General features: G+C 39.9%; 1 protein-coding gene across 2 annotated transcripts in view; it reads left to right on the forward strand.

Annotated features, from left to right (window-relative positions):
* The first annotated feature begins 4305 nt into the window (after nucleotides 1-4305).
* LOC140335399 (probable hydrolase PNKD) overlaps nucleotides 4306-24004 on the forward strand; it is a 58128-nt gene continuing 38429 nt past the window's right edge. Inside the window, exon 1 of one of the 2 annotated variants that reach the window (XM_072417987.1) lies at nucleotides 4306-4436. In XM_072417987.1, coding sequence (XP_072274088.1) covers nucleotides 4318-4436 — 119 coding nt within the window. In that variant the 5' untranslated portion in view covers nucleotides 4306-4317. Of the gene's footprint in view, nucleotides 4437-7980; nucleotides 8101-24004 lie in introns of those variants that run through there. The other variant, XM_072417988.1, reaches the window with a different exon arrangement.

Consider the following 24004-nt stretch of genomic DNA (forward strand, 5'->3'; position numbering starts at 1 on the left):
TGGCTTGTGCTAGCACAGGACCCGTAGTGTGACAAAGGAATACAGAGGCTGCCCTCATTTTTTTTCTAGCATTTTTATTTGGATCAAGTTTTGGGTATAACATGTTACTGGGTACTGAAGAAACCATGCACCCATCCAGAATATAAATAAATGGAATAGAGATTTTCATTCCTGTCCTGTGTTGCAAATAATAGAGAAAGAAGAGGTGAGGGACTTTAAAAGCATATATATATATATATATATCTATATGCGGCACTGTACACACATTTTACACTGGTAATACTCAACAGAATTTCTGCAGCGTTCCAGACCTTTTCTATGAAATGTTATCCTGATTTACATTCAAACATTTACTCTGTTTCCTGCTGACAAAACATTTCTGTAGAACCTGTAGGTTCTCCGACTATAATTAATTATGCGATTTCAAGTATGTCCAGGGCCACGGTAAGGAAGACATCTGAGCAATGTTACCAATGTCTACACCAAGCTGGATGTGTTTATATAATGAGAACAGAACAATGCCGTGAGCTGGATGCAGTCCCAGGGGCCTCCCAACCTACCAATCACATTTTGCTACAAATCTAACTATTTAATTTTAAGAAAAAGGTAAATGAGCTAGAAAATACTAAATACATGTATGAACCACATTCCAATTTTACATGCTAAAGGATTTCCAATTCTTTCTATGGCTTCCTTATATTTACACAGTGCTGCCTGGCAAGGCAGGAGACAAGATTTTTACTCTGCTGTAGTTCAGTGACACCTACAGGTCTTGTCCCTCCCCTAGCTTGTGATTGGACAGTGAAAAAAATGTTGCTCTGCTCCCTTCTCCTATCCAGATGTTCATTGTTGGCAGTTGAGCACACCCCACTGCTTCTTCTAGTCTGCAACCAAGTCACATTTGCTTACTTACCTAAAGCAGACCTACCTCTCATAGTGACCACCAATGGGAAGCTGGCCCTTCATGTAACCTAATGACCCATTATGTGCATTAGAACTGGGCAGAAGGGACAGGGTAATGGGATGGGGGTCACCCTGGCCAATACGGCCCCACCTTATCTAAGGCCCCAATTGTTGAGGGTGGAGGGAACTAGAATGCCCCACATATGGATTCCCCACCTTATAATTGTCAATGACCCCATTATCTAACTAAGACATCCCTGAGAGGAAATGTGAGAAGTGGAAAAAGATATACAGAAGAGAAAATGGGCAGAAGATTATGGAGTAGCTTTACATACCTATATCAAAATTGAATGAAGAAGAAAAGGATGATGAGAAAATGTAAAAAATGATAAAAGGCTACAAAGACAAAAACATGTGTAATCAATGTAAAACAAATATTATATTATGTATACTGTTGATGTGTTTTTTTATTATCATTTTAATTAGGATTCAGAGTTCAGTCCCACTTTACCAATGAATTCCAGAATTGTAATACCATAAGCCTTCCACCAGGTGGTGCTATATCCTAAGAAAGATGAGTAACCTTATACATAAAATGTACCATTATTATCACAATATGTAATCATTGCAATATTATTATTATGTAATTGTTATATTAATCTGAACAATATACTGGGCTGGACAAGTCACATGACTACACTGAATCATTACAGCAAGTACATAAACAACACATTCATTAATTGTACAAGCTAAAAACTGGTGATGTCATGTAAACCAATGAAAAAATGTATAAAACATATTTGTGTAGTGACCTTTGTTAAGACAACATCATTTTTTATATTGTTCATTAGCCTATAGAATGCATGCAGATCACTGGGCAGAATCAGAACAATTATGATTAATAGGGATTTCACATTCCAAGACAACTTCAGGATTAATAAATGCGTCTGTTCATGATATTGTCACTGTGCAGAAAGATTTATTGTATCTGTGTAATCCATGACTGGTTTTGGTAAGGTGTTAAGTCTTCCAGCTATGGTAACTGTATACAAATATGATATGAGTGTCCCTGAAAATGGGAAGTGCAGGGGAATGACAACAATGGATCTTTTTTGGAGTTTTTTTTCACCAGAACTTTGCTGTTCCACTTAAGAGAGAACAAGCAGCTGCAAAATGCAAAAAAGTCTTTAGTAGTCCATTCAGATGTTTGGTGATCTGACAAAGTTTTTTTTTACCACCGCATTGACAGAAGGGAGATTAGATTTTGTATGGTGTGTGAGTGTGTAAGGAAATGATCAGGATTTGTTAATGGGGGTAGAGGGATGGGTATTTATTTTTATCAGTCATTGGGTTGTTTTTATAAACTACTCTCCTGTCAATTAGCTCATAATATTTGTTTATTTCCTATTAATTTCCTATTGTGACAGCTGTGCACTTTTGACGATTGGCCACTAGGTGGCAGAACGAATCATTGTTTTAATACAGGGGTGTCCAAACTTTTTGCAAAGAGGGCCGGATTTGGTAAGGTGAAAATGTGTGGGGGCCGACCACTAACCAGGGTTAGTGTAGACGTGGTCTGCACAGGTCCCGCACAGCACACGCCCGCTATAATGACCTAGGGGATTCAACCTCCAATGAGTTTTTTGTACGCGTGTTTTTTTTACTGTGGTCAACAGTGCTGGCGGGCTGCATATTATTGATTTTATGACAGAGGCTGCGGGCCGGTGGAAATCTGAACAAGGGCTGCAATTGGCCCCTGGGCCTGACTTTGGACATGCCTGTTTTAATAGGAGACCTGTAGAGAGATAAGACATCTGCCAATAAATTTCAGAGGCATTGACTGGGGGAATAATTTATAAATAGAGCCCAATATGTGAATGTTGGGACCAGGATTGGCATGATCATGTCACCTCTGAGCCGGCATCTCAGACCAGGAGATAGATGGTGACCCTGAATGATGCCTGAATAAATATGCAATTGTTCTTTTATGGGAAGAAATCAAATGAAGGCATTATCAGGAAGTACTGTGATCTATGTTGGTGGGTAAATATAGTAAAGGGTTACACTTACCTAATATATAATAATATATAATATTCTGAAATAAAATATTCAATAAACAAAATCCAATTTTCTTTTTTTATATATTTGTGTAGTTTTATTTACAATTAAAGACTTCCTTGTGAACCTGGCCCTGGCCTCTATAGATATTCCTTCACTTCCTATGGTAGGGTGACACGGCTCTGTTGCTGAATTGTTCCCCTTCCTGTGTTGTCACCAGTGGTAGGTGTGATTCCAATCAGGGATGATTCCGAGTCAGATTGGAGTTTTTCTGACCTCAGATTGAATCTCTGAATTTGAATTCAAAAGTGCTCGTGCTTGGGATAATCCAAGGAGAAGCTGCCGTACTGACATGCCCATCCCCGTCTTTTACATTGGCCTGCAGCCGATATCACCTATGCAGAACTCTATACCAGATGCTGATTGGCTGGCCAGGGCACATTTTTCTGTTCATCAGGTACAGAGCCTGGAATTTCTGAATCAGGTTGGATTTCTCTGCCAATTTAGTTTTTTCTGGGCCGCTCACCTCTAGTAGTCACTCTGTGACCCTGAACTACAAATGAGTATTTGAACACATTGTGGAGTCACGGCCACTGCTGTCACCGTCAAGAGAAATGTCAGGTATGCATGAAGATGGAAATTGGACAATGCAGAGAATTAGTGTCAAGAGGACCTGTCATTTATACTGCAAAGTCAGCTTTGATGGAGAATGTTAAGCAGATGTAGAGGAAAAATATTATTATATATCATTATAATACATAATTATTAAACATCAAATTTGTAAGTGTCAAATCTGTAAGTGTCAGTTTCTGACTGTGACCTGGTATCATGCGCAAGAGAGGTGAATATCATTGGTCTGCTGCTATTCCTTTTACTGTCCAATCAAAGCCTGGGGAAGGGATCAGACTTGTTAGTGTTTCTGAACTGCAGCAGATAGAAACAGATCACCTTGCCTGGGTAAATCTCAAACCTGGACAGACATAAAGACACACATTTTTAGTTCATCCATGTATTCATCTGTCTTTCACACTGCATCGCAGGTACAATTTGACTTCTTCACCTAAAGGATATTTACTCAACAATGCATCTAATCCTTTAATTTTTAAAGTTGTTCCCAGGACAGGAAGTGAGGGGAAATCTCTCTAACAGGAATACACACAGGTAGAACCCCCTTCCGGGGTATGGATACATTTTATTGAAGCATGCTACCGGTATATATTTCTTTTTATATGTAATACCTAACTTTTAACAATAGGGGCCGCTGTCTGCACACCGTCCCAATGCCTACCAGGGGGTGTGCGCGGAGTGGGCGGAGTATCGCGGAGTGGGCGTGGCTCAGACACCTGGAGGAGTGTTATGCCGGCGTTGCTGATGCTCGGGTCCGTGGCGCTGCTTTGCTGTGTGATCGTGCTGCTTCTGCGCCGGCTGCACCGGGGACTCATGGCCCGGACCGAGAAACCACTGTTCAAGATCGCGTAAGTGTGTGCTGGCCTATCAGTTGGGTGCAGGGAATGGACTCTGATCATTGCAGAGTGCTGGAAATGCCGGTTGCCTGCAATGTGCGCGGAGCTGTCACTGCTAGAGCTGTGATCAGCGCATGACAGCACACAGGATCAATATTCTGTGTGATATGTACACTATATATAGAAATCAGGAATACCTTGTCATTGTATGGCAGCTGCCAGGGCTATAATTGTCCTAAATTGGCCATTATATGGTGCCATGTGTGAAATTTGTATGTATTGTTCTATGTCATGCACAAGATCTGTATGTAGCTTTATGGTAGGATCTGTGCTGAGATCTGTAGTTCTACAAAATCCCTGGAGCCAAAGAATGCTTCATTATATTATAATGTATGTATGTATATATATATATATATATATATATATATGTGTGTATAAAATGTATGTGTGTGTGTGTATAAAATGTATGTGTGTGTGTGTGTGTGTGTGTGTGTATATATATATATATAATGTATGTTGTTGCTGAGCAGGGAGTGCTATGTATACCTGACCTATATATAGCACCAGTTATAAGGACATAAGTGTAGGGGATAGATACATGTCTGTTATGTGTACATGGCATTCCTCTATACCAGTCCTGAGTACATCAATATTAGAATGTATTATAACACAGATCCTTAATATAGATCTGTATATTTCTGGCTACACATGGAGCTTTGTGTAGCATACACTGATACATTGTATGCACATTAGTTACATATAGTAGGTTAGGTTGAAAGAAGACATAAGTCTATTAGGTTCAACCACTAGGGAAATAAACATATCCCAGATATAAAACCCTATAAGACATAGTTGGTCCAGAGGAAGGCAAATGAAAAAAACCCTGGTAGAATTTGCTTCAACGGGAAAAAACTCCTTCCTGATTCCATGAGGCAATCGGATGTTCCTTGGATCAACATTCACTGTTATTATTACTGGTCCCAGGATCTTCTACATTGTATCCATATTGATGTCTCCAGATTGGAACTGGCTGTGTGCTCATTGTATACATGGCCATATTTCATATTTTGGTTTGGGTGTGGATGGGGGACATTCTATTATTCTTATTAAACAGGATTTATATAGCACCAACATATTATGCAGTGCTGTACAATCTATCAGCACTCTGTCCTCCCAATCTGATATGTAGGGACATTATCTGTGTCATGTGAAGATTCTCTGTCATTGCTGTCAATAATTTTCTGTATCTGGAGGAGTCCAGGTGGAGATCTTATGGGTCCTTCCCCTGTGCCATTATTAAGAATTCCACACATGACATCCCTGATGGCAGGAATGTGCTGCATTGCTGGGGAGCAATATTCTGCAGGAGTCCTTGTTAGATTTTTGGATGCTTAGGATGATTACCTGGTTGCTCAGTCAGTATGTTGCAGATTTTTTTGTCAGTGTATTTGACCCAGGACCACCAGAATCATCATCCTGAAAGTTTCTTTTTTTCTTGTTGGGGAGAGTATGGTGGAGATGATCCCTTCCGGAGGCTTTCCCAAACTGCCATTGGATGATTTCCTCCTCACATTCTTGTATCCATCGACATTTCAGTAATTTCCCATCACTTGTCTCAGTGATGGATGAATCTCTCCAGTGGTTACAAAGAATGAACCTTTCTGAAATCCTAATCTCTCCATATTCTGTTGGTTGGATTTGTTCTTGCTGGCACCTTTTTTTTTTTTTTTTGTGTGTATAGAAGCAGAGGGGGTCCAAATCCTTGTCCATGTTCAGTTTCATTGGCGACCCATTTCGAATAAATAAATGTCTGCTGCTATTTTTTAGATATCCTTTGGAAGCTGGAACAAGGTCATGCTCAGTAGGCTGCTCTGATTTTGTAGGATACAAAGTGTGGTTCTTACATGGAGTCCACCATATTTAGATCACTTTAGACATCCAAATGATTAACACATTTAAAATGATCGAGATGTGTATAGTAGTGCCACTCGGCATGTATGTGCATGCAGTGGTATGTGTTTTATATTTATCCAAGAAAAACTAACTCGTTTCGGAAAACCCTTCTTCAAGGCTTTTTACAGAGGAACAGAAAACAAGTTTAAGCTAAAGGATCAGGTTGAACAATAATAATAGCAGAAATAGTAACTGACTTTCAGGAGTTTGACATCAGTGATCTAAATTTTATTCATCCCTCTTGAGCACTGAATGAGGATTTGTGAGATCTGAAACGCGTTAGCTGTTAAAACTTTTCTCCTGGGAACACATGCACGGTGGCACTGCCATTCTTCATATCTTTTTATTACGGTCAATTTGTGCTCATTGGTCATTCGGATGTCTGATGTAATCTGTATTTTGGACACGTAGGTCACTTTGCCATGTCAGCTGATTATTTTCAAGATATTGGACAGCGTACATTTATAAAAAGCCATGGAGTTCAGGGTAGCAGTGAATTGAGGATGGGGTAATACATTGACACGCACATACCGCAGAGTGTTAAGTCATTGTCCCCGATCATACAGAACATGTGACAGTCCGTGGTCAGCCCGTGAATGTGAAATATTGCAATAAGAAACCACAGAGAGACAAACAGCCTGGGAAAGAGAGCAGCAGACCACCGTCCGCTCATACATTCTCTGTGCATCGAGGAGAGACACTGACCACAGACATCAGCTCAGCACTAGCTCAAAAAAAATTCTAGAAACCTCAATGTTTTTTTGTTCTAGATTCACCAGTCATACATGTGAAAGAATTCAGAAAACTGAGGTTCTGTGTTTTACTGTCACTAGATCCTGGGCCGGTCTGCTATGTGTATTAGGGGTACAGCAAAGTCTTATGCAGTATGCTCCCAATCAGCGGCAGATGCCCATTAGTGGGCCCCTGTGTAAAAAAGACTAGTGGGGGCCCTGTGCAGAACAGATTAGTGTGCACACCCACCCTACTGTGTTAAGCTGCAAAGTAAATGCTTGTGGACTTGAATAGTCCTGAGAGGAAGAAGCCGCCAGCACAAGGGTTGTTGGGGTAATTTATTCACTTACCATAGACTGGGGAAACATGTCTCTTCCTTAGCCTGGCGCCGAGGGACGGATAGCTGGGGTATGCTGCTATGGGGTCCCCTGCTGCCTGAGAAGTGTCCAGGGCCATTGTGCAGTGGCACACTTTGAATACTATGTCTGTACCTGTTGTAGTGGCAGATCTGTTTTTTTATAGCTGCCTCCCTCACTTGCATGGCAGAATATATTGCGATGAAATCATTGCTGATGATTTTCTCTGGAAAGTGGCCACAGCTAAAATAGAAAAGCCTATCCCCTGCCACGCTGCATAGAAGGACTTTTGTAGAAACAATGATCTCTGCAGAGGTCCAACAAGCCCATGCTTTCTGCTGATTTGAGAGTTCTCATTCTGTCCAGAAGGGGGAGTGTCAGACCTCTGCATAGAATCTACTGCTTCTACGCACACACAGCAAGGGTCTTTCAGTGGAGCATGCTGGCAGAGGACAGGCTTTCCTACTCAATACTCTACTTTCACCAGCTCTAAGAAATATACTTTGCTGCACATGGAGCATCTCCATCTGATTTGTTCCGGAGGTGATTGGGTTATTTCAGGCTCGCTGTATCCTGACTTGTCTGACATGGATGAATCTGTTCCTCTTCATTCACCAGCTCGGCTTTTACATAAGGTCTGTGCTGGGAGAAAATGACAACCATGGAACTCGCACACTTGATTGCACAGACACACACTTGATTGCAGACTCTGATCTGCTGACGCGTTTCTCTTTTTTTCTCAGCCCTCAGTGTGACCTTGTTATAACCTGATAATTTCCCACAGTCAGATACGCAGATAACGCTGAACTGGGTGTGCTGAAAAATCAGGCCAGCCGATTATATGAGCATCTCCATTGTGTGTCACTGGAGGTCTAAAGTAAAGGGGTAAATGCAAAGAATACTGAGCAGCAGCACACTGGCTGAAAGATGAAATCATGCTGTCAGTGGGAGGTAGGAAGGTCTAAGTGATAAAGTGTGTTTAAGTTTTGGATGGCGTGGTAATGGATTAGAACCTTAGTGAACATTAGGGGAAATTCACCCTCTCACTTTGCCTCACTGACCATTGTCTTTGTGAATCTAAAACATTTTAGATTTAGATATTCTTCAAATTACAAGGGGGAGATACTTCAAAGGGGGGTGTCATCCATGTGCTGATGCAGTGGTAGGCGATTACAGAGGTGAGGCAAATTTATATTTCTTGTTGACACCTTATTCTTCCTGGCTCACACATATACCAGGATGCCTGTGGAATTACACTATATTAAGGTCGATCTGTAATACCAGATTTAGCCAGTAGGGGAAAATCTTGTGTTGATCTGTGTCCCAAGTAAAAACACAATAGTAAAGACAAGTATAAAATGTTAAATTTGCCATCAATGTCTTGTTGTGGCACAAATTAGGTGAATCGCGGTAAATTGAATATTTTATATATGTTTAGTTCAGCTTTCAGTTTAGTTGCCAGTTTGGATCCCATCAATACCAACAGCAGCAGAAGAATGGATTTATAAATCTTTTGTTTGCTGAGTTAAAACAAGAAGTCGGTGAGTGGATTATCAGAAGTTGAACTCCCAGCATTGGTGGGAATACAGCAGAAACTTGTGAATCTCTGGAGGTGATGACAGGACATCTGAACACTTTCTCCATAGATGTGATCACTGCAGCCAGAAATTCCTGGGGTGACTGAGCAGCTGCAACACAATGCTGCACCCAGCTTTCTGGGATTTATGTGGGGTGACAACAAGTGTCTATTACAACACAGATTATGTAAGAATGATCAACAGTTGTCACCCTCAGGAAATCCTCCCTGAGAAAAGAGATGCAGCCATTGCCACTGTAAAAAGGCTGCAAGAGATCAGCAGCACTGAGGTGGAGCAAAGGCTAAAAAAGTAAAAAGTACAATTTTCTATATTGCATATCATATTTAATCCCCTCCCCTATGCCATCAATGATGAGGGTGGGCACAGATGGTACAGATTGTATGATATGCCTTTGATTGTACACACAAAAACTGGGCATTCTAAGCACTTTGAATCATTAAAGTGGAAAACTTACCTGGCGAAGACTGGGTAGCAGGTGCCCCTTTTTCTGGGTTCTTCTGACATCTCTAGATCGAGTGAGATCGAGTGAAATGCTTTCCTGAAAATGTAAAACAAAAGTGCTGATTTTACTGCGCATGCGTGAGATTGGCATTTTTTTATTAAATTCCAGGAAAGCCCCTTGTGCACATGCCCAATCTTAGACATGTGCAGCAGGAGCAGCTCGCAGTCTCCAGGGATACATGATGTATGTATCCCAGGAGGCTGCGGGTTTCCCATTCAGTCTTTACTGCCCCATTGGTAATAGTGAGGCAAGGAATCTCTCAATCAAAAAAGTTAAAAACATTTTTTTTAATTATATTAAAGCATTAGCCACCCTTTATATAATGTAAAAAAATTGACGATAGATCCACTTTCTAATGCAATTCTTGGTACTGCATGGGCAAAGCATACAGAATTGCACGTGTTCCTACAATTCATATGTGTAAATGGGGCCCCTAATAAATCCTTGCTGTGCATTTCAAATGGGGTTTCTCCTGGCAATGCTGCATGATCCGCCCAAACACTGACATGATGCGTACTTAATGGATACCTGCACATCAGATATCTTACCTTTCGTTTGTCACATGATCAGACATATGTGATTATTGCGCATTTTATTTTCAGCCTCACTTCATTATTCTGTAGTAATTGCTGATTGTTAATAAGCAGAAGCTGTTCACCTACCTGCACATTATGTGTTCCTTACCTGGCTGTTTAGAATCGCATGAAATGAAGGGGAATTGTTATTTAGCCATAAATGACGTCTGGCCTTTGGCAGTTTGTGATCTCCAATGATTACATGAGTGCAGTGCAGCATAAAAGTCTTTATTTATGCCTCATGGCACTGAAAACACAGAATTCAATAGTCACCGGGAGAAGATAAACACAGATCTTTCAGTCCTGGTCTGCAGTTAAGCAGCAGACTGAAAACTAGATAAATATAAAGAAAGCTGTGTTTACCCTGACCTGGGAAAACCTGGGATTGTTCTGGGCTGATTGTGTTTACTGCGCTCATTCAGGAAGGTCCCTGTCTGCCTTGGGTGACTGACGGATACATAGAAGGCAAAGCACAAATAGTAAATGTGCAAGAAAAAATATATATACATTTAGGGCATCACAAACCAATGCCATGTTCAGATCGATTTCAGGTTTGCTGGATCAACCAGGTTATCCCATGATAATCTATCTTCTCCAGTCTTGGAGAGCTTTAATAAATCAGGCCCATTTTGCATTGTTAGCTTTGCAGGTCAGCACCTTGTATGTAGAGTATGCAGTTATGGTAAGTGACAGAGGAGAATGATAATTATGATGGATTATAATGTGATCATTCAGTGATTGTACAATAGAGGGTGTGCTTGTGCAAACAGCCGGAGCTGCCTAGAATGAGAGCAAGTCATGAATTGAAGTTCTGTGATCCAACTGTAGTTCAATGGGGTGCAGAAAGTAACTTTATAAGGAAGATGCTGCATCTGTCTTTTTTTTATTATAATATTATGGGGAAATTAAAACTTTATAAAGAATAGATTGGATGTATCACCTGGTGAGTTCCTCCAGAAGCTGCTAGGTGTTCCTTGAGCAGTTTGTGCCTCTCATGTCAGTTTAAGTGACACCATTGATTATTTTGGCTATAAGGGTGACATTCTTCCCAATAGCTGGCAATGTAAGAGGCATATAGCTAATATAGGTAATAACTTTCTTATCTCTATTAGAGATAAGAAGCCTTTGGATAATTAATATTTTGCTGAACCTCATCCAGGAATTAATACAATGTAACATGTTGGGTCTGTGCCACCCCATCACTTTACAATGATGATTGGCAACATGGCATTTACAAGGCAGAATGCCCCCATGGCATAATGGCAGGTATTGCCTGCTTGTGCCCTGCTAAACTTTGATATTCTGGCTGCAGGCTGCTCCATTTATTCTTTGTAACTCTTTCATGCATGTCTGGCCTTAGTGACTTCTGAGATTTCTATGGGGGTAAAGGAAACAGAGAAGTAGTGAAAAGACCATTGCCAACCTCTCTTCTCTTCTGGCTGATTGGCAATCATGTTGGTCCAGTGACTTCAGGCATTAGTTGTGACTTTTTTCTTGCTGCATGCTTGTTCCAGGCCACTGGCAGATTTTGAAGATAGATGGTGAGAGTTAAAGTCATGCAGCCGTTTTAGCCTGATACACACAGGTTTTATAAAAAGGAGCTCAACGTTTATCAAAATGTAAAGCCTTTTATTCTTTGATCATTTTAGTCTGTTTATCAGAGTACTGTTTAATAAATGTAAAACAAACATGTTGATCCTGCCGGAAATCTTCCTGTGCTCTTTGTGTGTTCTGTGAGTTATAAAGAGAGCAATGGAACTGATAACATGTGCAGAACATCTCCACTCTGTATTATGAAGATAAGAGATGGAAGTTTCTGTAGTTCAGTCTATGGGTGACAATGCTGTCTATCATAACTAGTGTAAGTCCATGTTGTCACCATTGCAAGAAGTGGTACTAGCAAGATCACCAGAAAAAAATAAAGGGGGGATAAAATCCGAAGGAATGAAAACAAATGAAGCCAACACATTCATGTACTGGGAAGCTGCAATATTCTATATTTCTTTTTCTGGGTTCAGGTTTGCTTTAACAGGATTTAGACCAGATCTGATAAACAGAGAGATCACAAGGACATTGCTGCCTCTAGTGGGCGCCACCCACTTGGACAGCTCTGGAAGGTCAGGCAGTAGGCAGTTTGGTAGTCATGTGGTCCATCAGTGTCTGCACCCAGTACATGTGATGCCTTGTGATTTATGGAATAATCTTCATCTCTTATGGCCTTCAAGGAAAACATGAGTGGAACTGTAGTGGGTGTAGAATTATCATCCTTCAGTGAATCAGAATTCCCAGCAGCACAGAGTATCAGGGGGCCAGGTGCTGATCTTGTAGGAGGCAGTGAGCTTTTCACTCACGTGGATTTCACTAGATTGGAAGGATGTAAGAAGAAAATGCAGAAACATCAGCGGGTCATTTTATAAAGTAGTGAATCTGACATTCACTGGAACATTACCTGGTTTCAATGGCAATAATTGATTCTCCATCAGAGAATGTTTCAGTGAATGTTTTCTATATTGTAGGCTTTTCTGGGCCTCTCCTCCTCCTGTGTCACTGTCTGTACCTGTCTGTCATTTGCAACCCCTATTTAATGTACAGCGCTACGTAATATGTTAGCGCTATATAAATCCTGTTTATTATTAATAATATTAATAATGTCCGATTCAATGTTTTGTAAATGGACTCCCAGATGTTTTACATATCCAATGCATTGGAGATGAAGGGGGATCATGCTAGGCCAACGTATCCTGCAAATCAGTTGCATGTGACTGCGATGTGAGTTTATGAAGGAAATGGATGTTGCTGACAATTCACATTTTTGTAGATTGGGTTCTACGGTTGGCCATACACATACCTATCCTAATGCCCGTATTAATATGGTAATGCCATTGTGGCATGGGCACACCAGCCTCTGGACTTCTCTTGGTGGTGCATGGCTGACAATGCTGTGGCTGGATTGCAGTAAACATTGACACCTTTATATGAAAGAAGTCAGTGTAGCTGGGAAAATCACCAAATATTCAAAAGATGAGTTCATATTTTCTAATTTTTTTTGTACCTGCATTGAGTTCTAAAGAAAAGCAAAACTATATTCATTGGTGGGTATTGAAATCTGCCATAATCAGCGGGAGCCACGTGCGGAGCCCTGCGCCAGAGCCACACACAGAGCCATGTAACACTACGGGGCACATGCACCAGGCAGTGTAGAGTTTAAACAAAAAGCCACCAGGAGCCAGGGATTTATTTTTTGAATCACATTTCTTTTTTTGTCCGTTAGTACCACCTTTTTGGGAATTTAAGTCCACTTTAAGCAGACAGTTCTGTACATTGCTTTAATGTAGAGACTAATGGATATATTTGGCCTCACCCTTATCTGTGCCCATCTGTTCTGGTTGTAGTAAAAGCCAAAGTCTGCAGCTGTGGATCTGCAGAGCACAGTCTCCTCTGCCATCTCTATAATATGGCTTCCTGGCTTGTAAATCCCCAGCCAGACATTGTTACAATTCCTCCTTTCAAATCCATAGCATTTAATCTATTTACATCCTTTAAATCATGCATTCTCTGCTCAGCGTGACCCAATCATCTCAGGTTGGGAATAAAATGTTGGAATATTCACTCTGTATTCTTCCATAATGTTTATTGTTTTTTATAGGAATACAGCAGCTCAAGCCAAAAAAAGAGAAAAGAATAAAATGTCAAAAAAGATTCAATAGGGCTTGTTTTCTTTCCTAGTTTGGATTTGTCTGAATTATTCTAAAGATGCAGGAGAATTAAATATTCCAATGTCAGTACAGGTGTCCAGCAATAAATTGGATTATTGAACAATAGACCCAAATGGCAGATATTATTCCTAACTCTCTCCATGGAGCAGAACATCCTCTGCTCCTCTGTAGCCACATTTGTCTGCACAGCAATCATTCTTATATATGTCCACTAATAGCATCATTTATTATACTCTTGGACTGTAAGCTCTATTGGTCCGGTTCTCTACTCCTCCTGTGTCATTGCTTGCACTTGTTAATTTGCAGGTTAGTCATCTGCTACCCCTTATGTATTGTACAGCACTACATAAAATGTTGGTGCTTTAAAAAGAGCAATAATTTTGAGCAATGTGTCCCGCCTGTAGCCATAGTTTAAAAACAAACGTCGGCTGGAGTTAAGCTTTGTTGTAGCAATAATATTATACTTAGGACAATGAACAGCAACATGAGTATAAACTGCTCCTCTGATTAGATGAGGTTTGTTACAAATCCTATCTCCATATAGTAAATGATGGCTGTGTGTCATCGGCAACAATATGCTGGAACCTCTCCCAGTTTTTGCATAAAACACAATATAATACATTGGATAATGCTATTATGCTATCATAATAAAGATGAAAATAAAGTCACTTAAGTTTAAAAAGTCAAACTGTCACCTTAACCCACGCAGGGCAAAGATTAGGTAAGGTAAATGACAATGTTGCTTGGCTGTGGCAGTTTTATCTTCATTATCCTGGTTCACAGACACCTGTCATTTCTGTGCCAGCTATGGAGAAGTAGCATACTATTGGTAAGCATGAATTATTATTATTATACAGTATTCATAGCACCTACATATTACACAGCGCTGTACATTATATAAGGGTTGCAAATGACAGACAGACACAGATAGAAGAGTGGAGTCTGCCCGATCATTTTTGAACTTTGTTTATACAGAAGGGTCAGTATTTGGTGATTTCAGCATCTCATTCCTCATTTCAAATACATTAGCAGTGATGAGCCTGTGTTGTGAATGTTTCCTGTTAGCAGGCTGGTTTCATGGAAATAAGATTTCTATATAATTATAGGTTACTCAGTTTGCTGCAGTGTCATGACTGCAGGAGACAATGCTTTCAAGTGTTGGGATCTGATCATCTGACCGGAGTGATAAATCCAGACTGGTGATTACGACAGAATATAAATTCCCCTGTAACTGTCAGCGCTGCTCAAGTGCTTATCATCTGCAGGATTTTGGCTGTAATACAGGAAGCAGAATTAAGTGCCTGTGGTGGGGATTTATGTTTTCTGATCGCAGGCAAGATAAATGGATTCTTAACAACTCTTGTTGTGCAAGTTGGGTTAGGTTCACACAAATAATAAAAATCATCATTTTCCTTGGGTTCCCAATGCTTTAAGTACACAAGGTTATATCCTTAAATATTCAAACAATGGCAATGAAATGGATTAGTGTTTCCCAATCTGGGTTCCTAGGTGTTCCTTTAGCAATAAGCAGTTTGTGCATTTCAGGTCAGTTTAGGTGACGCCAATGATCTTTTTGGCTATCTGTAAAGGTGACATTATTCCCAATGGTCAGCAATGTAAGAGGAATTCTTCCTACTGACCACCACTGATATAATGTGAGCTGTGGATGAAGTAATTATAGTTTGTTCTCCCTGAAGACACATGTTAAAAAGGTGTGTCTAGTGATGACATTTTGTTGGCTTTTGGTCGATGTTGCATGCAAAATCCCATGACCATCACATCATATGTCTTGACATTACACTTAAGTGTAGGATAAACCTCTACAATTTGGAACACCCTTGGACATTTGTGGGAACCTAGTCTTAGAGAAACTTCAGGTTTGATAGAATACAAAGGTTACCAGAAGCCATCATTGTGGTTTTCTTATTCATTGAGTTGTAATTCTCGCAATCAAGGAAAATCCATAAACAATACCAATACTGTAAAATGTACTGATCCTGAAGGAACTGTACTTTTAAATAGATTCAACTTCTTTCTCTTTCTTCATTTCACTTATACCCCTTTGAACATACCAAAAATCGCTAACTTTTCTAGGTGGCCAGCCCGTCTGAACGTCTTCTAAGTGAGTGGGGTGCATTGTTACTCCACATGTGCAGCATTGCTCCATAGACCCTTCTAGTATTTATTAGGCAGTAAAGATAGAAGCCTCAGGGGGACTATTGGCATACATTTATTTACAGGAATAATTATCTTTTAGGTTAATTGTTGCATTTATCTTTAAAAAAATAAAAAATAAAAATAAAAAAGGGGAGGGAGGGGCCAAAAGTAATTGCACATATTTGTAAAATTGGATAATTGCTTCAGTAAGAGAAACAAGTTTTAAGAGGTAAAAAAATTGGTTCATTCTTTCTGTGTCACAGATTCAATAGTTGATAAGGAGGAAATTAGCAGTTGAGTTGCATTAGAATTTATTTGAAATAAATCTTCAGTTCATCTCTAACTACATTCAGTAGTTGGTATGCATGTGGGTGAGAGTGTAATGGTAATGTAGAAGTGTGTAGGTTTAAAAGGTTACTGAGTGTAATGTAACATGTACTGTTTTAAGTATAATTTCTAATGTTATAGTTGTTTGTTGGTTCTCATACCCCTGAGGAAGTCCAGTGGGTGAAACGCATCGGGACTCAGACCTCTCACTCCCTTTCAATTATAATATGTGCTTCATACCCTAAGAAAACTGTCCAGTCAATAATTTGATTCCCAGGTTTTTGGGACCTTTTGTACAAATGTTAATTGTAGTGTTAACCACCTATGTTTTTGGAAAAGTGGCCAAACTTGCTTCATATGAAGGAATAAGTAAGAATAATATGTACCAAATTGTTATAATTCTTATTTTTTTTTTCTTTGTGCATGACTTACATTGTGTTTTTTTGCTGCATCAGCTAATATACTGAGACATTAGTATCTTGTGCCATGGGAATAGCGCAGGTTGGGATGGGTGGGGCAAGTAGATTTCCCAGTTAAAAGGCTTCTTCTATGACCTCATTATGGTTCTGTTCCACTTTTCCAAACTTCCCAACATTCCAAGAAGCAAGTTACAGGGATTCCCCTTAATTTCCTGCATTTCCTGCTTCAGGTGAATTTGTTCTCTTGCTCAAGATGATCTGCTTTCATTAATACTCAATCCAATGGTCGCTCATGCGGTTATTCAGTCATGTTAGTATGTGTTTTGTTTTGTTTTTCCCAGTCGACGACTGGTATGTAAGAGAACACCAGTCCTGGTAAACTTGGGGTGCCAAGATACACCTGGAAATGTCAGATGGGAAAATTCTTCTGGCTACTTTGCTCATAAGGGAGCAACAGTTGGGAGTAACAAGCAGCAGAACAAGTAATATAGTGTATGTCTTGGTCAGTTTTCACTGAGTTTGTACACTATACAAAACTAAAATATACACTTTTGACATTCATATTGTGTCTCTGTTTAGCACATTTTAGTGTTGCTTTTAACAAAAGAAGGGATTTTTTGGTATGCAAGTACAATTTACTTGAGACACATGTTTGCTGACAACAAAATCACAAAGGCATACAAAACAATCCAAATATGATCCCAATGAATAGGGATGACAAGGAGCAGTGGTCCAATTCAGTTCTGCTCACTGCTGTTTGCTGTCGGGGATTTAAATGCTGCTTCTTTAAGAACCAGTTCTGTAGTTTCTGCAGCTGAGCGGATGGCAAGGTGCCAGCTGTTGAGAGCTGCAGAGAATTGCTTGCTTCCACTTCAGGTCTGAACCTGTTCTTATTAAAGCTATATGTCAAAATCCTCTCCAAAACCTCGGCCATAAAACCAAAAAATAAAAAAATCCGCCTGTGTTCTGCTACTTCTGCATATTTATATCAAAGCAGTAAAATCCTTGCTAAAGTTCTATCATTCCACATTCTGAAAAGGATTTTTTTCCTCCGGTTATAATTCCAGCTGGTGACTGATTTGCATTTTTGCTCTGCTTTCCTGATCAATTCCTTTAAAGATCAGAAACCTTGCTGGCGACTAAAGCTTATAGCTGCCTTCATGTTCTACCCATGTGATGTGCACTGAAGATTTGCTTGACGGCTGGAAATTCTGTAGCAACCTTTTCCTTATGTATGTGCTGCTAAAGATCCGTCATGTCGGTGATGATTACATTCATTGCGTTTTCCTAATCGTGATCCTATTGTGATGTGTTTAATGCCTTCACTTCATGGCCTATAATTGCCATTTCAGTGTCCAAACGTTACCTCATAATGTATGTCTGGAATGAGCTCAGATATAATAATTATCCTTTTTAATTATTAGCTTTAGTATATTGTAGTTTTAGAAATTGGCATGGTATACTGGGCTAGTAGAGTCAGTGCAGCAACTGATAAGTAAATGGGAGCAGTACATCAAATACCATAGTTAGCGGGATGTGATGTGATTTCAAGAATTCCTGTACCTGAACCTGTGACCTGTGGTTCTTTTCATCCAACATCAGTACCTGACCTTACAAATGCTCTTTTGGCTAAATGGTCACAGACCTATCCAAATGTCTTGTAGATTGTCTTCCCAGAACAATGGAGGCTGGTATAGCCCCAAAGGTGGTGAACTCCAGGGTTATAAAATGAAATGCCCAACAAGTACCTATTAATGTGCTGGTTAGGTGTCCACAAACATATGGTCACATTTAACATCTGTTCTGGACTCAACCAGCAATATATTTCTCTTCCCGTTCCTGGCTGTTTTTTGTTGTCCAGAAAGTTTTGATGGCAGACATCTAGCATACTAAACAATAGCTACTTCAGTAATTCCCTCAGTGCTGAGTTCTTTCAGCGTTCTTTCAATAAGTCTTCAAATAAGAAACCTTGGGTTGAAAAACCGAAAAACATTCTGACTGACAAAAGCCTTTTGTCTTCATTTTTATGGAATGTTAGCCTGGTGAGTTGGAGGGGGGCTTGCTGCAGGGTATGATGGGACGTCACCTGCTTGATGTATTTCTGATGAGTCTTCAATAGAATCTCTATCAGCTTGTTAGCTGGGACTGGTCTGTTGGAAAGTCTTCTTTTTATTTTCTACAGAGTAATCTATATCAGATGAGTTTTGTTTTGCACAGGATGAGAGTAGCATATATGGATTACAGGTGGAATTAGGTTTTAAAGTGTACCAGTCTTTAAAATTGCCCTTTTTATTGATTTAACAAAATTTTATTTTTACTTTTTCACCCATTTTGTTATTTGATGCTTGATGATGCAGTCACTTTCTGTCTACATGCACTTTAACAGACTGCATAGCATTTCTTAAGGAGGGTTTTATGGTGAAAACAGTGGTCCATGTCTGCTAAATTTGTGTTGAAACAAATTCTTGTAGTCCCCAATGAAAGCCAAGGATGACGACTCATATAGCTTCCTTTCAGCCAGTTCTTGCCTGTGTGTACTACACTGGCTGCATGGCATGGTGGGCTTGCTGATGGTGGCAACATTGGACTATGGCATTTCCAAAAAGTGTCATTATTGACATTTATAGTGTAACTCAGGAGTGCAGGGGACAGAGTAGGGGGCAAATCAGACCTGCAGTGAGCCACAGCATTTTGCCACAGGCTCAACCGCACTCCCAAACTCTCCCATTCAAGACAATGTGGCTGCAGCACATCACCACATGATTTCCAAAAGCAACATGTTGCACCGTTAAAGAGACTTAACTGCGCCAACATCTGTTTAAAGATACTATAAAGATGTCAAATTTTTGTAATTTGATTTACACTGACATATACTTCCCGGCTGGATGCAGATCCTTGTAAGAAACCCGTTTGTGTTGGAATCTTGGCAGTGTCTGGGTTTAGTTACTGGTAGAAGTGAATCCAAGCAAGAGCACGGCTGTGTGAGGTCAGGAGTATTGTCGGGATTAAATCGCTGATAGTGGTCCGTCCATGGAGTGGAGCTGGTGGCACACCGCTGTGGAGCTGGTGGCACACCGCTGTGCAGCTGGGAACAATTTTAGGATATGAGTCGTATTCCTGTATGAGATGTTTGAGTTGCTGACGGTTCCTGGATGGAGTATTGTAGATAAGGCACAGCAGGTGGATCACACCAAAATGTGACCTAAGCTTTAAGAGAGTACAGAATGTTTTTTTACTTCTCAAAAAAATTTGTTAGGTTTGCAAGATGGAAAATTCCAAAAGTAGAACGTAAGTCCACGTTAAGTTTTATCCAGGTGAAGTTATGCTCAAATATAAAATGGGGCTTTTAAATGCACTGCATTCCAGCTCCTTGTAATCCTTGCTATTTTGGTAATTGGGTCCCTAATGAAGGTGAATGCCCTGAGCCATTTGCCAATTTGCCCAAGGACATTGAAGGGTAATATATATGATTGCTCCTGATTCCAGTTAAAGCAGAACTTTTTCTTTTAAACACAAACTTGCAATGTGGAACATTGTACCAAAACAGTTACAGAGAGATTGGGCAGATTGGCGAATAAATGCCCTTTAATTGGCTGAATTCATACAAGTGAACTATCTAGTGTGCAGCAGAGGTTCCGAACAGAAGGAATGACAGCTTGGTCTGTCATCTTTTGATCAGATGTCCCTTTCTACCGGAAAACGTTTGATTGTCAGAGGATCTGGCACACATATTCTTCGGATGATGGTCATTAGAGAAATATATCATTAAAGCCGAGCCTTGGCAAATACACTAAATATGCTGTAGAATTAGATATCCAGGATGTGAATTGTTCTATTTGCCAAAAGTATTTTAAACTCTCAGCCCTTTGTTTTTTTTCTTTTGTTATATACTCGTACAGATTCCTGGTGTACACTGTTGCAAGAGTGTGACAACACTACTTAGAAGGTGCAGATCTGCAGCTTCGTGGGCAGCACATTGGTTGAGATATTAGCACTCTGGCCTTTTCAGCGCCAAGTTCAAATCTCGGCCAGGACACTATCTGCATGGAGTTTGGAGGTTATCCTGTGTTTGTGTGGGTTTCCTCCAGGTACTTTGGTTTCCTCCTACATTCCAAAAACCTGCAATTAGGTTAGTTGGCTCCCCCCCCAATTAGACTATAATAATGATATATGAGTATGGTAGAGACATTTGATTGTGAGCCCTTTGAGGGACAGCTAGTGACATGACTATGGACTTTATAAAGTGCTGTGTAATATGTCCGTGCTATATAAATACTGGATAATAATAATGTGTCACCTTCTCACTTTTAACCTGCTTTTTAGAACAAGCTCATATCACCACACACAGATCTTTGTTCCCCAAATAGGTTGCCTTCAGTCCATCCTTTAGATACATGCTGTATCTAAAGGATGGTGATTTATTGGATTTTCCTCAGTTTTATTCTTGGTGTCACTGGTCATCAGAACAAATTGAGGCTTTATATCTACCCAGCTTGTTTCTCCTAATGCAAAATCAACTTTATAGGTCAAAAGAAATTCTTTGTGTAGCCCAAACACCCGTTCCAATAGAACCTTTTAGGAAAGCCTGTGGAGCCAGTGGTGGACTCAGCCAACAGTGGGCCTTATGCAGAACTGACTTGGAGCCCCTTGGTTGATCTGGCTGACTTTCCTCTTAGCAGATGAGGGTCTGGAGCCCTTGTTTAGTGGCCCACAGTTTTCACCTCCATGTGTCTGCTCCTGAGCTGCTGTTGTAGAAGGTTCACCTGGTAACAGGTCAATTGTTCCTGAACCGCAGCTTTCCCAGAAGTGAGATCAGGTGACCATTGCTTAGATGAGGGTAGCATTGGCTTCTTCATTAATGGAAAGTTTGACTACTTCCTAGTTTTGGTCCTTGACTGTGTATAAGTATGTAGAATGAGGATCAGGATGTTGGATGCAATGTTTTTTTTTATTTGTCTTGTGTATAGTGGGCTCATGAATTCAAATATCAAACCTCTTTTAGAATGAGTTCAGTTGAGGTGACCGCACTTGCAAAAGAAATTGATAAAATGGAATCAGTCCAAAGATGGGCAACGAAAATTGTGAAAAGCCTGCTGGATAAACCAAGAGAGGAGACTGCAGGACCCTTTTGTGGTAATAAAGGCGAGGATGGCCATGATTGAAACCTTAAAATACATAAGGGTAGGTTCAGACGGGCAGTGGTAACAGGCATTCCTGGGTGACTCTTGGCTGTTGGAAGCTATCCCAACCACTGTGCTGTATCTAAATGAGCCAACATTTCAAAATTTGACACTGGGTGTTAATAAACTGCACTTCAATTCCCATTCATTCCCTGTAGGTTGCCGCCAGTGGGACTCATCATGTAAAGTCCAAAAAGCTGGCCGAGTTTTTGCTTGGTAAATCGGTAACCTCACTTCAACCTCACCGCCCATCTGAACTTGGCCTGAGTGTGATTAAGGTTCAGCAGGGCAGTATTTTCAGTATGAGGCTAGCATGAAAAACATGGGAAGTCTAAAACTAACCTTACAAGGTACTTTATCCAAAGGAGTAGCTGATGCTTGAAATAAAGTTCCAGTAGTAATCCATTATTGTAAACACAATTGGAGAACAATTACAAAAAAAGTGGACTTGATGGACAGCTTGTTCTATTTCTGCTGCCAGATTTCTAACATTTCATTGAATCAAATTAAATAAATGATTTATTTCTGGTTGGGGCCTGAATATGAAAAAGCTGCAGAGAAGAAATCTTGTTAATTGATAGCAGTCGGTCTCAAAATGTGCTAAAAATGTATGAATAATAAATGAACTTTGTTAAACCCCCAATCTTATTACATCACACCGTATTGGTGATATCCATAATTTCCCTCCAGGAGCAGTAAGTGAGGATTATGTTTTGCACAGGATGATTATTTAATTTCATATTCCAATTTACATCAAATTGGAAATGTTTTTTTTTCCTTTTTCTTAAAGGAGTAGTTAATACTTAAAGAGGTATTTTAGCCAAATAAGTCATTTTGGTGTCTCCATAAAGAGTTCCTGTCTCTGTTCTATTACAGAATGGGTTTGTAAATAATTACATTATTTAAATTATAAGCTCATAAAGAAAATTCGGAAGCCTCCTAACCAGGAATCCCTAGCAACCTCTGGAGGAATAGACATAAGCATGTATAATGCTTGGTATTTCTGTGCCAAGTTAGTAGCAGGGCCTCTATAATGCCTTATTGAGCTGGATCTATTTTCCTGAGCAATAATCTTAATGTATCACAGACACTTTTGTGATTTTATTATGTTTGTGTGTACTTAATAAAATGTTTTTCTTGGATTTTATAAATTTCTGTAAAGTCATCAGAACTCTCATCCAATGAGCAGGTTATTAACCCAGGACCCCAGCTCTGTAAATGCTGATCAATGAGCTGTATGGGTGAACATTGCTGCACATATATTTCAGGCAGCGGCTTGTATTTTATTTGTACTGCGCTTTGTGTTGTTTTTGCTGCAGCTTTGCATAGGAGCACATCTGTGTTGTGGCAGGACACCTGCGTACAGGGATTCCTCTGATGACCAGCGTGCTATTGTTACAGCTCATGGGTAATTGAGTCACTTGTTTTTCCTGTACAGAACAAGTCAGCCATTAACAGGCAACCGGGAGCAAAGGGTAATTCCTGCAATACAGTAAAACCACTTCCTTTTTCTTTTTAAATGCCGTCTTTTTTTTCCCCTTTTGTTAGGGGAAAGACAGGTGTGCATTTCAAAGGAGTCAAAAATAGTTTTCGAGCTAAAGTTAGTGCAAAAAGGGCAAAAAAATAAGTCTGATGCATCATCTAATCCTTAATAATATATCCAGAGGTGGGACACTTACAATCTGTAAAGCTTTGTAAATTGTAACAGAACAGTATCACCCAAGAAATATTTTTAGGACTCAAATGACTCATTCACACATCTCTGCATAGTTTAATAAGTGTTTTTATGCATTGCAGAGTGTATTTAATAAGTGTTTCAAAACTTAACCAGGATATGCAAATATTACCTTAATACAAGAGCCATGTGTATTCTTGTATCCTGGTGTTCTTTGTGTATTTCTTGCAGATCTGTGAAGTAATCCAGCACAATACTTTGTCTTTGTGCAGGAACGTCCTGTAATAAAGACCAGTCTCTCCTGCGCTTTCTCCATTAGCATATTGCCTGGTCTTGTCTCCTCCCCATCCTATAGTTTTCTGCAGCTTTTCTGTAACAGGTGGAGCTGTG

Source organism: Pyxicephalus adspersus, chromosome 7, assembly GCF_032062135.1.
Source record: "Pyxicephalus adspersus chromosome 7, UCB_Pads_2.0, whole genome shotgun sequence".
NCBI lineage: Eukaryota > Metazoa > Chordata > Amphibia > Anura > Pyxicephalidae > Pyxicephalus > Pyxicephalus adspersus.